This window comes from Motacilla alba, chromosome 2 (assembly GCF_015832195.1).
Source record: "Motacilla alba alba isolate MOTALB_02 chromosome 2, Motacilla_alba_V1.0_pri, whole genome shotgun sequence".
Lineage (NCBI taxonomy): Eukaryota > Metazoa > Chordata > Aves > Passeriformes > Motacillidae > Motacilla > Motacilla alba.
Window position 1 is genome coordinate 16,756,539 of NC_052017.1, and position 16,252 is coordinate 16,772,790.

At 39.4% G+C, this 16,252-nt stretch overlaps 1 protein-coding gene across 1 annotated transcript in view; it reads right to left on the minus strand.

The window, feature by feature from the left end:
• The window catches only part of GPR158 (G protein-coupled receptor 158), a 184,029-nt gene that overhangs the window by 46,959 nt on the left and 120,818 nt on the right, over positions 1–16,252 (minus strand). Inside the window, exon 6 of the mRNA XM_038126816.1 lies at positions 6,242–6,351. Within this exon, the coding sequence (XP_037982744.1) occupies positions 6,242–6,351 (110 nt within the window). The remainder of the gene's footprint in view (positions 1–6,241; positions 6,352–16,252) is intronic.

Genomic DNA, 16,252 nt, shown 5'->3' on the forward strand with positions numbered 1-16,252 from the left:
AAACCAGTCCTTTCTCACAATGTCTGCCAGAGTGTTCTTGCATGCCATCAAAAGACATCTGAGAGGATCATTACAAAGTGCCTTCCAACACACTGCTACTTGTTTTTTTTTTTCTAATCATGATAACAATGTAATTGAATATTAAAACACCAGATAATTTCTTTATCTTTTCTTTGAACTTTCCTAGCCAAACTCATTCTGCTATGATATAGCAGAATGTTTGCTACATTGAGGTGATTAAAACACCAGCCCATGGAACTGTACAGCTGTATCTACAACAATTTATACAAATTAAATATTAACAGGAATATGGATGAGAATATTTTCCAGGATCGCAGTGCCCGATTAATCTTAAATGCATTATATGCTGATGATTTTCTTGCTTTAAGATAATGTTTATTAGTTCCACTTATACTTGGTGCTCCATCAAGATTAATTCTGCACTGTTTTTTAACGGCTGTGCTACATTTTCCTAGTTTATACGTAAGAAAGTAGATATTTTATTTAGAAATATGAAACTGAACCATTATACTGTCTAGTTAAGGCTAGATATTGCTTGAGAATGGCAGGGATACAAAGGAGCGAAATAGGATTTTAATAATGTAGATTTTATTGGGAAAAAAACCACAGCGCAACAATATGACTCATTTAATCTAGAAAAACTGCAACAATAAGAATTTCATCTTGAATGTGCATCATGAAAGAATGCTATATGGAGTTTACTGTCTAAAGCCCTGTTTTGTTGTATACCATGAAAACAAGTAAACAAAGTAGTAAAGGTTTCCAGCAGACATGAGGCATGAATTATACTCATGAAATTAATTAATTAGGTTAAGGCATGCTAACAAGAAAACAGATTTTTCCATGACTGGTCTAATTAGTGAAACTTCATTCCTTATGAACTCCTACTGTACATGTAGACACTTTCAGCAAGCCCAGCTTCTTCCCTGCCTAACCTGCATACCCCAGCTTTTCACTCAGTACCCAACCCTTAAAATCCTCATTTCTCTGCTGTTTTCTCCAGCAGCCAGGCCTGAGTCAGAGTGTGAGACCACCAGCACAGTTTATGAGCCACCAGCACAGTGTGTCCACTGACCACCCAGGGCAGACCAGGCAAAGAAGGACCTGCTGGTGCTGTGGGTTTCAGCCTTTGCTCTTTGGGAGCATGCATAAGGTCTGTTTTCTGCCCCAAAACAGTATTTCACAAAGCTTTATAGCACTCATTTCATACAACATCAGGTGCCAAAAATATGCCACTTCTAGGGAAGAGACAGACAAATGGTTGGAATAGTTATAGAAATCCTCTACAGTGTAAAAACCTCCACAGCTTGACCAAACCACCCCTTTTCCTGTATTGCAAACAGACTGAAATCCTGTGAGTCAAGTTAAAGCAGTAAAAACCCAAGCAATGACAATTCAACAAGGCAGTATCAGACCAGCACTCTGTACGCTCCATTTCTGCAACAGTAACATCTGCCTTGAAAACAATTTTTCCTCCTTTTGTTTCATGTGAGATAACAACAACTACAGAAATCACTATGGACCACATCCAGCGGCAAAATCCAACAGTGAATGCATCTGTCTAAAGGCATTTCACTCTCACCTTCCACAAGAAAAAAAGGATAATTCAATAGGAAGTAAATCCTCCACTTTTTTTGAGTGCTTAACCAACCAAACCACGAGGGCCTGATTCATTAAAAAAAACAACAGGGTGGTTCAACACTACAGACCATGCTCATCTCACTTTGCTTGCCAATTTAAGCCAAGTTACACAGCAAACACTTCTCCAAGACAAAACTTCTCTCCACAGAGCTTCATCACTAGTGTCTCATTTCATGGAACCACTGGCTAGTGGCGTACTGGCACTATGGAACTGTCGCCTACTGGCCCTACGACCTGTGAAATATTGGCCATGTGACAATCCAGCCGTACAGGTTCCAACTGCCAAGGTACCTTCTGTCCCTTTCTGCACCACATTCCCACCAGACACTTTTAGACAAGGTCATCTGTATCCTCTTTCCCAGCCCTAGCTGAGGTAGGGGAGGTCATATCTGCCATGTGTTGTGGTTAGGAATGGTATTACCAAGTTTAGTGTACCCACTGTAAGACCCCAGACCACATGCCGCTTGCTCACTGCCCCCCACCTCCCCCTGTGGCAGGATGAAGAGAAGAAATGAAAGCACAAAAAGGTAAAGATCACAGGATAAGAACAATTTATCAAAACAGCAATGAAATAAGAAAAGAAACAGTAACAACAAGCAATACTGAAACCAGAGTGTGCAAGTTAAGCAAAGGATTCACAGGTGAGTGGTCCCCATGTGCCACCCACCCTCCACCCTCGGCTCCCCCCCCCTGCACTTGGTGTGAGGCTGTGTGTGTGTGTCCTGGCTGTGCCCTCCTGGCTGATGCTAACTTTAACCCTGTCCTGGCTGGATCAGGACACGATGCCCTCACCACTGATGCTTCAAGAAGCAAACTGACATCTTCTTTGGGTTCTCTGCTGGCATGAGTCTCCTCTTCAGTAAGATACTGAATCACAACCCAGAGAACCACAGAATCATTGAATTGTTTATGCTGGAAAAGACCCTTAAGATCATCAAGTCCAACCATAAATCTAACACTGCCAAATGAGTCACTAATCCATGCCCTCAATGAAAACATGCCTCTAAACACCTGCACACTACCCACACTGCTTTTCTACTCCTTTCTTTACCACCTCCAAAACCTGTAGGAAGGTCCACTACTTGCTCCAACTGTACCAGATGGCAAAGCATAGCACTATAATCTTAGCACAGCATTTAGATGAAATGCAGAATTGCATCATAGTGTTAACATCTTGTTCTCCCACTAGCACTCCCATGCCACCATCACTGCTACAAAAAAAAAGTGGGGATTATGTCATTGTCATGTTTCTCATACCTGAAACATCACCTTCCCCATACCTTCTCATTCTCCTCACTTTCCCACTCTTCTTTGTTTCTCTTACTAATATCAGAAATGGAGATTCCCATACACTAGAGACCTCATTCCTGGGTTTCCTTTTCCTAAAATATGTGAAAACTAACCTATGTATACAGACACACGTGCACACATTTGTCTATATGTATGTTACTTTGTTTCATTCTTATGCTTTAGTCCAGAATTTAAGATTCTGTGTTAATCCTGACACAAAGGTGACAGAAGTTCACAAAATATTAAAAATAATGAGATAACCTGTTCATAAAACACAGGGCTTGAAAGAGGACATGGAGAGTCTTCAGTTACAGAAATATATTTAAAGGTACAACATCAGCTCCTTTAAACCCAAAAGTTTAAAATTGAAACATTATTATTTCCTGAAAGAATTATTTTGAAAAATTCATTGTTAAGGAAAGTATTGTATTTTATGTTCATAGCTCTTCAGCTAGATTTCTTAAATTAAGCTCATTTCCATGCCCCTATCCTTCCACCCCCATAAACATCAGCTTGTTATTTAAAAAATGCACAGTGAATAAGAAAGAGGCAATTAAGGATGAGGCACTGTAGAAATTGGCTGTGACAGGTGTTCAAAGAATGAATCAGTACATGACTTCCTTGTTCTTTTACTCTTCCTTAAGCATCTGCTTTTGACTTCTTTTCTGATTTCCCCTTGATGCCTGACCCTAACAAAACCTCTGAGACCTCCTTAGGAAGTGAGGAGCTACAGGAAAATTTAAAAAGCTACAAAAGCCCCAGGCGTGTTCAGTGACTCCTACCTGGCTTTGGTTAACCTTCACGCTCCAATGCTACTCAAAGCATCTCATTTGTTGAGAACTATAGCATTAGACTTTCTCATTATCATTAACAGCTACCTTTACAAAACAATATTGGTTTTCCCATTTAACTCAGAAAAATCACAAGTTCCTTTCTGGCAATTGGTTCTTCCCCCAGGCAGGACACAGCCTAGCTGCAGGAGGGAACCAGTGCTTGTCAGGAGTATCTGTGATGTCTGCAACAAGCCATTCCTCAGCGTTGTAAGGGCTGTGGATTGAATTAGATCTGCCAAAATTTTCTACCACATTTCTATCAACATCACATTGTTCCTAGCAGCATAACTGCTGTGAATGTGTATAATAAAATATATATCTAACTTGACTCAATCTTTTGCAAGGCACACTCTAGGACTGAGATATTCAAAACCAAAAAAGACCACAATATCACTAATGTAGGAAAGGAATGGTCATGATATCTGGGTGGAGAACAAAAGATAGACTCCTAGACAAAGCAATTCTAGATTAACATATTAAATAGTTTTTTCCCTCTTTGTGTTACACAAAGAAATACAGAATTATTCAGAAGGGCAGCCAATGCTCACAGCAGGGTTAGCAGTGAATCCAGACCAGAATCCTGCCACTGAAAATGCTTTCCTCATATAACATTGACCCTGATATTCATTCATATTGTACAAAGTTGAAATCTCTGATTTCAACTTGTCAGTGCCTTTTCTTCTCCCGCTATACACTGCTGTAAAGAACCCAGCTTCACCTCCCTGTAGGTGTTGGATAGCTCATGTTAGGTCCCTCCAATGCTACATTTTCTTCATGCTGAACAAACCCTGCTATCTCAACCTCTCTTTGCAGCACCAGTGCTCAAAGTCCTGACTCAAAGTCCCATTTTGATGGCCTTTCACTGAACTTATCTAAGTGTGCTGACATCTGGACACACCATTGCAGATATGGTCTGAGTAAAGGAGAATAATCACTTCCCTCAGCCTTCAGACTACTGTCCCGTTGATAAGTCCAGTCTGCTGCTATCTTTCCTTGCTTTGTGATGAGTAGGGATGAGGATGTAGTGCATTCTTGGCTTCTTATTCAATTTTGTCTTGTTTGCTGACCCTGTCAGCACAGGTGCCAAGTAACACCAAACAGCTGAATGAGCAAAGCAGAAGACTTTCTGCCCAGTTTTGCAGCCTATCCTCACTTAATATGAATGGAAGATCAACTGTCCTGTCAGGATAGCTGCTTCCTCTCATCATGTACAATCATATAAAGAACCTGTTAGGATAGCAGAACTGTAATGACAACATTGCCACCCACAGTCTCAGGCTTTTTATCTGTCTGAGCTATAACAAAGCATCGAAGCAAAGTCACTAACTCCCTCTCTTCTCTACTGCTCTACTTGTTTTACTTTTTGCATCAGAAATTGTTCATCCCAGAAAATACTATGGGGGTGTGGGATTTTTTTGGTCATTTTCCATGCAAAGATGTGTCCGGACACAGCATTTTACAATTACAGTTTGCTATTTTAAGTTGTAACCAGTTTACTATTTTAACTTGTAACCAGGAACACAAATTAAAGGGAGCTGCAAGAAGGAACTCTGTTTTAATGTGAAAACAGGGGTTTCCACATAATATGTGACAAGTCAATAATGCATCATGAAACACAAGATATTTTTAGTTCTCATTCAGTTTACAAGCATAATATCAAACCTCCTCTAACAAGCCAACACAGTAATGAAACGAAGATAAAAAGATAAGTGACTGCACTTCATCCAATATGTTCAAGTATCAATATACTGCTTATCTCTTTGCTTGAATAAAGATATTTACAGAATGTATCAGTAATTTTTTTCATTAAAATTTAAAGAGGGAAAAGTATTAGGATTTTATCCACATACACAGAAAAGTAGAAGTGGGAATTTAAGTTGGGCCTCTAAATCTTAAACCTCGAAGTCACATGTGAATGTGCTGCCAAGCCCACGGAACCCAGAATCTGCCTCATATTTTTGCTGACAGGTACAGATGCTTGTGAGTGTGTAGCTTGTCTGCTATGATTGCCTGAAGAAAGCAGCCCTGAATGTAAGAGCCATAAGAAAACACAGTAAGCACACACACTATAGTCTACTGCTTTACCCACCACTGCTGCGTCTAAACATTCCAAAAGCATTTCTCTATTAACACTTCACAGGGAAACTTTTGAACACTCTATGAATACTTCTGTATTTTTTATGTTCAAGGAAAATACATTCATCTCCTGTGAAAAAGGGTTCTTGCACAATTTAACAGTTAATGTATATATATTTTTCATCAAATCCTGTCAGCATTCATGGCTCTCAACTCAGATTAGTAGCATATATTTTGAGCAGGAAAATTGAGGAGAAATACACAGTGGGTTTAAAATCAGAAATGGCACTTGTTTATGATAATATTTGCAGCTCTTCCATCTAAGTACCCACACAGATTGCACATACTCCCACAGAGATGGAAATTAATATATGAAATACCTGTGCAGCTTGAGTGTCACAGTTCCATAAACAGTAGCAAAGCCCAGAAGACGGACCCATCTTAGGAGAACACAGCGAAATATACTTGGCTCAAAATACAAAATGACAACCTATAGAACAGAAAGATAGAGAGAGCTTCAGTACTGCTTTCATGAGAAAGTAGTTCTTCATTCAAATGCAGAATAGTTGCAAAACAGGACAGCAGACACATTTCAGCTCGTACTGCTGTATATTTAGATTTTCTAGTAAAGCGTTGGGATGATCAGATCAACCAGCTGGCACAGTTCTAGGCACCAACTCCTTTTTGAAGGGAGCTGGCAAAAGCCCTGTGACAGACTGTGAAGTGACAACACTTTTAAATGCAATTTTACTGACTTTTCTTAACTGAGTGAAAACATGTACCCAGAGAGGAGGATAGAACAGACAAGGACTTTTTCCTTGAGCAATTCAAGTAATATGCAGCCGGTTTACATCTGGATTGATAGGCTGTATTTATTAGATTGCACTTCAAAGTCACTCCTAATAAACCTAGCAAAATGATAGCTGCTCATTTTTCTCTGCCAAACTAAAAATGATTGCACTGGCCTCTTTCTATCCAAAATATGAAATATTTAATGACACCTTTAACTCTTTCTTCCTCATATATTTTACCTAAGCTATATCAAATCTCCCAATGCATCACCACTTTCTCAAGGAAAATAACCTTTTTGTTCACCTATGCATTTCTCTAACCACAATCAAAAAATGTCCTACCAGCCTTTTGCCCTGTCATATCAAGAACCATGCACAAGAACAACACTCCATAAGCAGTAAAAGAAAGCTACTTCTGTAGGTATAGTGCATATAGAAGCTTCCCTATCAAGTAAAATACTACTCTTCTCTAAAACAAGGTTGCTCAGTAAATTCAGTCACAATTTGAATCAGGAGTCCATTTCTTCTCATTCCAGCAGAAATTGTCCCTGGTGTCCTGAAGGTTGATCCCATACTTCTTCTCACTCATCTGGTCCTACCAGAAGCCTGCTGTTCCAGGGATTTGTTGGAAAACTGCCCCTACCCCACATGTAGACCCTGCTTAGTCCAGCAAACTTAGATCCCATGCATTCAATGTGTCAGACCAGAACCTGGTAAAACAACCCAATGCACCATAGTAAAAATTAATTAGGTAATCCTGGTCTAGAGAAAGCAAGCACTGAAACATTTCAGGCCATCTGTCACAGCTTCATTTGCAGTCAGTACATTCTGGCAGCAGAGATAGTATTGTGCCTACTGGCTGCCACATATTATTTTCCTAAGTAAATGCTCTTCTGCGTGGGAATTCAAGTTCAGGATATTGGCCAAAAGCCCAGGACTACATCCTTTGGGTGACATAGACTTCTTTAGAAGAGTGGGGGCAAAAATGGCAGATGTGGGCTGAGAGAGATGGAAGCTGCTGTGCTTCACTGGAATGCTTTTTATACAGCAGAATCAAACTATTCCTTTTAAAAATATGATTTGCTGAATCAAACTGTGCTGCAAAATTTAATCTGCTTTTTTTCACTGTTATTGGACTGACAGAATCACAGAATATACTGAGTTATAAGGGACCCACAAAAATCAAGTCCAACTACTGGCACTGCATAGGACACCCCAAGAAACACACCATGTGCCTGAGACATTGTCCAAATGTTTCTTGAACTCAGTCAGACTAGTGCTGTGACCACTGCCCTGGGGAGCCTGTTCCACTGCCCAACCATCCTTTGGGTGAAAAACTTTTTCCTGATTTGACATGCTTCAATGTTGACATTTTCTGGGATTCTGAAAAACCATCCATGTAGGAAAGGCAGCAGCCTTTCTCCTTGGAAAATCAGCTGGAAAACCAAAACACATCCACATATGCATGACCATGCTTGGGCAAACAGAGCATTCAGCAAAAAGTTTCTCAGAAAGAAAGACCTGAATGGCAGCAATGACCTCTTATCCTAATATACAGTTACAGATTAGGACAGTTGCAGAACCTAAGCAAAGTCTGTAGCAGTAACTTGTCTCCTGAGGTTTGCTGGGGGGTAGAAAACACCATGTTTCATCTTTGATTCTTCCAAACCAGAAAATCAATGTCAAAAAAAGACTGGCATACAGAGACTCTGAACATTTCAAAGTTGATTTGAAAGCAGAATTTTTCAGATAATTGAAATGGGAAGATCTGAAAACTCTCCAGGCACAGAATTTTCTGAACAAGGGCAACAGCTCTCTTTGCCATGGATCTGACACAGCAATTTCATCTGCTGCTGCTTGTTGAAACATTAACTGCATGTGTCTAGAAAATCTCATTGATTTGCATTGAATTATTTGTATGAGCAGCTGAGGCATTCGGCTAGATATCAGCCAAGAAACCACCACTTCAAATGCAGCCTGGTGTGAGCTGGCGTGACAGCTCACTGTGAAGGCTGCAGAGGCAAGCCTGTTGGAGAAAACTGTTCTCATTTTCCCATTTGAAACAGACACATTTTAACTGCTCCTTCACCCCATGGTGAAGGATACTGCAGAAGTAAGACTTCGTCCAAGTTTGAGTTTCTTTTGGATCTTCCTGTGTTTATAGAATGGAGAATTGTAACAGTACCTTCACAAAGGTCAGTGTCCATTTCTACCTATTTTTGCACATGGTCTGTCATGAACCCAGGCTTTGAAGAGCTAGAATTGCTATATTTACATTTTGCTTTCTTCTTAGGCATTGTGGAAGGCTATTCTAAGCATATGTCATTCCCATTCCCATCAGGGCTCACCAGGATGTTCAGGTGACTTCCCTCTCCAAGCTGTCAGAATTATGTCTCTCATAAGCACCAGGAATTTTAGAGGCACAATTTTTAAAAGGAACAATCTTTAATGGATTGGAGCTGAGGGGCTACAAAAACACTGCCATGGAAGCCTTGCTCAATTTTTCAATGCAAGTGGAATACAAAACATGCAGCAAAATAAACCAAAGAATAAAAATAAAACAAAAAAAACCCAACCAACCAACCAACCAAAAAACCCAAAACCCAAAAAACCCAAAAAACCCAACAACAAAATCAAACGAAACAAAAAAAAAGAAGGAACATAACAAAGAGAAGTCATGGGTTTGTTTTGTATCAGCCTCTTCTACCTTATCCAAACCCCCATTCCCTACTGTTATCCCCAGAGCTAAGTCTTCTTCAAATGACAAATGTGCAGCAAAAGGTTGCTAAGCTGCAAGTGAGGAGCTTAGGATTCACCCACACATCCAGGCTGCTCTCAGCAGAACAAGGGAATCCCTCTGTTTTAAAAGACTACCCTGCCCACCAAAAATCTGACAATATTTCATTTTCTCTTTTTGCATTTATGATGCAATAGACCATGATCTTCTTAAAAATGCTGGGAGGTTTTGCTGATGGATGGAATAAAACATCTTTACTGTACATAAAGAAATGTGTTATCCTCAGTTTTGCCAGATTCTGGCATTCACTTAAATACTAGACATCAGTTTCTGCTACTTAAACAAAGAGATCTGGGGAAAATTAGTTGGAAACAAGAAGAAGATCAGCCAAACAGTGGCTGCTCATGTCCCAGTTACTGCAGCTGTGCATGAGACTTCCTGAACTGTGAGTCGCCTTTGTCATTTGGACAAATGCACTGAGATGTTTGCTTTTAAACTCAGTGTGGTTTAAGCTATTACTATCCTTGCCAAAACATTGTTCCAGTAGTCACGCTACCACTTGTGGAGTCAGAGATGAAAAGACTTCCTAAGGTCACCAGCTAACTGTCAAGGGTGTTTAGAGCTGGAGAATTACAGACACGGATGAGGGACTTAGCCTGCTGACACAGCGATCAGCCAGCTCAGTTATTCATCTGACGTGATGAACAGACACACACACTCTCTAAAGACAACAGCTGAAGTCAATAAAAGCACCTCACACATTACAGCAAGTTTTCCTTACTGGGGCAGGTAGGAAAGTAAAAGTGCAAAGAGAACTAACACAGAACAACTGAACATTCAAAAACATAACAGAGTTCATCCACACAAAAATAAAAAAGGGACTTAATGAGTTTTATAGGCTCAGTGCCATTGCTTCTTAAAAGATAAACAGCATTTAAAAAGAGTCTTAAAAAAACCCCCAAACCTTTATTACAGCCCTATAATGTGCACAAAACTGTGCATTGCAAAATGCTCTTTTGTCTTTCAGGTTAACTTTACTGTGCACATTAAAAGATGGTTCATTCTGCCCTTCACCTTGGCACCAGATCCAGGCAAAAATACTTTAATACTGTGCACTTCCCAAGGTGCAGTGACTGGGATTCAGTCTGTCTAAATCAAACATATAATTTCTTCCTACACTGTCTTAGGGGGTCTAGTAAATCAGGCCTACTAATGCAAGTTCCAAAGATAACCCAGGGATAAAAATAAGTACCTTGAGAAAGTTCAGCTTCAGCTACTTGGACAGGAGCTTGGCCTAAAGGCTTCAAGTACACATCCCCGTTGACTAGAAAGGCACTACAGCATTTATTTTAGGGAATTTGCTTCACTACATGTCAATTAATAATCTGTATTACGAGGACTAAGCCAAGTACTTTATAGCCAGCTGTAACGTATTTAAGACAAATACTTTTTACTTCAATTCTTAAAGCGTAGAAGTCACACGAATAGATCAAAAACTCATCTTCCTCTACAATAATCAAGTTGCTATACTTCATGTTGAGAGGAAATGGGCAACACCATAATGTCTCAACAGACCAGAAGCCAAAGAGCTTAAAAATTACATGTATTGCCAGTGCTAAAAATCCTAAAACTAAACAGGAAAAAAATTGAGCAGGACCTTAACTCCAAAAACCCCCAAGTATTCAAAATTTTTCAACTCTTCTTTTTTTTTTTTTTTTTTTTTTTTTTTTTCCCTTGGTTGTAGAATCCTGCTAAAGTTTAGGCTGGAAAGAACTTTTAAAGATAATCTAGCTCCTAATGCTGTGGACAGAGATGCTATCCATGTTATATGGAAGGAAATGAAATTCAGAGCTTAGAATTTAAGTACCAGCATCATCAGCTGATGGATCTGAGGTGCAAGTCACCCACTTTAGACAAAAGTTATGCAAAAGGATTTTTTTTTCTCATTTGCAAATGACCAAATTCATCTTAAAATTGTGCTCACTTAAACCAAAGAACTTTACAGGAACACTATCTACTTTTTTAAATTGAACTTCAGAATTTTCTGCAAGTACTCTGCACAGTTCAATGCAGGACAAGACACAGCCATTCAAGATAATGCCTTTTGGGCTAATTCCATTAACAAGCACCTAGGAGATACTGCGAAGAGATCCATATGATCTGTTCCACTGCCCAACACCATCTGTCCTTGCCTGACTGCAACAGCTGTCTAGGGCTGTCTCTAGGCAATTCTGCTATGCAACAAGCCATCAGACACTTCCTCTCAGTGTCCTGCCATGCTGAGGGATGGGCAGCCTTCCTCCTTCTGCCATGTTTCAGTAGTTTCTTCCAACACATCAAATATCCTCCAGGGTACATCAAGTCACCTATTAATGCCTCAGTCCTAACACTGAGAAGGGATTTCCTGCAGCAGAGATGCTGTTTGCAATGTTAGATAAGCTTGCCGTCCAAACTCATAACAGTCTGGCACTACACTTCCTAGGAAAGGGCCCAATCCCCTTCTATGTGGGCACAGTGCCATCTCAACAGATGGGATGAAGGAAGGCATTCATGAGCCTGTGCACACTACGGGCACCACTGCTCCAAACATGAGTCACAGCTCAGATCATCTGCTTAAGTATCAGCGAAGGCACAGCTCCTTACCCAGCCCTGTGCTATCCACAAACATTCCCAGTGCAGCTACACACAACATCTTAGAGGTATGATAACAGCTCAATAGATACTTAGCCTAATTATGTAAGAACATTTCCTTCCATTTCCATCCCATTCTTTTAAACCACATGTGCTTTTTAAGACATTACATCTTACTATAATAGGCCTGTGAGCACACAGTACCATCAAACCCTATGCTATTGCTATCCTTGCAAATCTCACAATTTTAAAGCAGAGCTGCCCTCGATCATTAGCTCAAATGCCTCTGTGAAGCACACATATGCTGCACAAAACCACAGTCACTACTCAGTAGGTTTTATTCTTGCCTCTGAATTGGAACTGAATCAATCTCCCAGTACACAGCATTGGAGGCACTTTGTTGCTGGGGACAATGCATTTCAGATAGATGTAAATCCACATGCAAAATCCTTGCAGCCATTTCAGTAAGATCTTCTGGGTTTCTTCATAAAAGAAGACAAATTTTTCCTCATCACTGTCACAAAGTCCAGCTTGAAATTTTGCCTACTGAAATCCTCTTTTCCCTCTTACTACATTATCAACTGTAGATATTGGTGTTTCTTTCATTGCCTATTGTAAACTATCTATTAATAAATATTAAACCCCTGTCTATGTTTCAGCAAAGACATGTCTTGCCTGCAAAGTCTTTTGGAAGACCATGACCCAGTATAAGCACATAACCACCAGCACCAGTGTAAAATAAAAGGGCAGACTTCTAGAACTTCATTCATCAGAATGCTCTGGTATTACTAGGTTTTATTACACTATGGATTCATCTCCATCAGGCAGTAACAACAGATCTCTAATGTTCTTTATGGAATACATATTTTTACAGTGGTGCTCATTTAGCCCCCTGAGAGATTTAACTGGAGATTAAGCAAGCAGAACCTTCAAGATCATTCTAGTTTGACAAAAGACTGCATATTTAGAATGTTTTTTTACAGATATATCTTCAATTATTTTCCCTCTTTTTTTTTTCTTCCTGTGTTCATAAGGGAGATCTCAATTAATTATTGACAAGACACCCTGAACAGATTATTTTGAGGAATATAAACATCCACGTGATTTCCAAGATGCTGTCATGTACTTCCTCCAATTTAAACAGAAAAGTGATATGCCACAGATCCTACCAGCTCTGGAAATATTTATTTATAATTCACTTGAACACACGGCCTGAAAATGCACTTATTCACCATAAATTCTAGCCTTTGCTTAAGCCTTACTAATGATCCAGCTTCACTGTTCCTGTTTCCTTTGGCCTAATGAATAGTATTCTAGAACCAAATAATAAAAAATTAACATGTCATCCACAATGGCTTTAAAAGGAGACAGGCTTGCACTCTGTATTCAGATTTGATCACAGCAAATGACTTTTTATGCCCAACAAGGACCACACAGTAGAGAAAAGCAATCCAGGACTTTTTCCTAATAAAGGATAAAACTTTGTCACAAAACAATTCATTAGCTTATGAGAGACATCAACTGATGCCCTGGCTGAACTGGTTATAAATGCTGAGGGTTGAAGGGTACTCCCAGTGCCAATTCACAACCAGCAAGAGAAAAGATACAAAGAAAGACAACACACCAGGTCTACACCCTCTCTGGGGAAAAACAAAGCATAAAAACAAGTATTACTAAGAGGACTAGACCTCTACCCCAGGCTGCTGCAGGAACCCTCTGAGGAACTGAGGAGAAACAGAAATCACCTTGAAACACTGGATTATCATGTATGTTCTCTGCATCTATTTCCAAACACAGATACCACACTTAGCTCTTCAGTGTAACAGAATAACCTATTTAACTTCAGCTGCAAACTTCTCAAATACAAGGAGAGATTTCAATGGTACTGGCCCAGGGAGTGGTGATGAACAGGTAAAATATGATTACTGAGGAACAATGAGGTCTCCCAGTCTAAGGGGCTATAGGCACTGAGGTGCTGGAGGTGGAAAGTCCAGTAGCCTAGGGGCAAATGTTTGTCCAAGAAAGGTGTCATCTTGACCACTGCTAGTTACTGGATGTTTCTGTAGAAGCAGTACAAGACAGGGATAAGGTCTGAGGCGCAGAAGTTCCATTGAGACCATGCCTAAGTGTAGCATGAACAAATGAACAAATTACCTAACACTGAAAACTCCAGGCTGAAAAAAAATCTATTAGTTTTAATCATGTCCCATGTTAGGCAGAAGAGAAAATAAAGTCTTCATGGCACACTATGCTTTCCCTGTTCTCACTCAAGCGTACTTCTAACTCACCAGGTACCATAAAGCAAAAGAAGCAAATAAATACTATTCAGGGAGTCCAAAAAGTAATGAGCTTGGTTGGCCCAACTGACCTTCCTACCCATCTGCTTTGATGTGCCAGCTATTTTCTCTGTCTTTGGTAGACGTCTATCCCTCACACATACGTTTGCTCCCTCCTGACAACCTCACAGTCTTTAAAACAGTTACCCTAAAAGCAGCCTGAACAGCCTCAGAAATCAGTCCCTGAGGACTTGAGAGCTGACTCATCTCAGTAATTCAGACACTTGAACTGGCCAGATGTGGACTTGGCTGGATGTCTGAAGTGTCCACTGAAATCAAGACACTGCCTCAGAAAGATTAAAATGTGTTTAAACAAGATTCTTCTAAAACAACAATAACTGTTGTGTTCGAAAATTTAAATCCTACCAGAATCCACCAACCTAGCTGTGTACAGAGCAAAATGCTTTTCCTGACCCATGCAGGTCACCAACCACAGCCTGAAAGCACAAAATTAATACAGAGTAATTGATCTGACTTTAAAGATACTTAGGGGCTAGTAAGAGAGTCAGGGCTGTTGCCTTCACTAAAAGGCAACTACCCAAACATTTTTAAAAAATCTGTCTTCAGAAAGAGTGCTAAGAACAGTTTATACAGCACTGATGCTCTGCACTCTTTCATTCAATATTTTTTAAACTTATATGAAAAGGTCTTCAATTACTTTCCAGTTAGATACTGAAAGATACATGAAAATGTGGGTTTCCTGATCAAGCAAATGGTCAGGTTTTAAGTGAAGATAATTTAATGTGATCTTCCAGCAGCAACTAAAAGCAGAGATGAGCAGATGGGGCATTCAGGGTTCCAGCCTCATGCACACTAAGGCTGAAAAGAGAAGCACAAGTGAAATACAGAGGAGAAGCTGAGCTCCTTAATCATTCAAAGCTTCTATTTTCATAGTATGCATTACATTCAGAAAACACAATACAAAATTAAGAGAAATAATTTCATCAGGATGTTTTATCTCAGCAATGTATAGGCACACCAAAAATTGTTCATGCTGATGCAAAATTTAAAAGTGGAAAATCAAAGGAAGCTGCAAAGTCAAAATATCTTCTAAAATATTCTTCTGCCAGTTAACTTTTATAATCCAATTGCTTCTTTCATTTGTTCAGATACATTTTCTTCCATGTGACATGCCACTTGGGTAAATCACAACAGTCAACTGAATGTCCTAGTTTACCTACTTCATATGTGAAAAAAAAAACCTAAACCTAATTGCTGGATACATTACGGTCCTCTTTTCTTGAAAGAAACGTGGCAACCGAAGAAGCAGAAAGAGAAACATTTTAACAAACTGAACCATATCTAATGAAAAAACCCCGACATCTCTTCAGCCCATTCATTTGCCAAACCATTGACACATTTTAATAATAGTTTTAAGGATATGTATTTTCATTATTTTATTAAAACCAATGAAAATCTAACAATTAATTTTAAGACCACATCTCTGATTTTAGGAAAAAGGAATCGTTTAAAAACATAATGGTAAAGTAGTCTATATTGAAATAAATCTTTCAAGAGCTGCAGCTAAATCAAGACAAATAGATTAAATTATTCAGAGCAGTTTGTCAAGTATACTTAATGCAAAACACAGGTCATAGAAGAGACTCACAAAGACTTTTATAGCTTGTTACACTACAGCCGAAATCCCTACAAATATACAGTGTAAGGTGTATGTGGGGGGGAGTGTTATTTGAGGGTTTCCAAATAGTGACTCCGACCTGGGGAAAAAGAAAACATTCCGTATTTAGAGTTCCAAAAATAATCATCTCCTTTTCTTAATCTAACAAAGCCAGAGAAGTATTCAACACCAACTTTGTGAGAAAAAAAAGGCTATCTGATGGTTTAGGTTCTTCCGAAATACCTCCTTCCTTGATGCACATGCTCTCTCTGAACTAA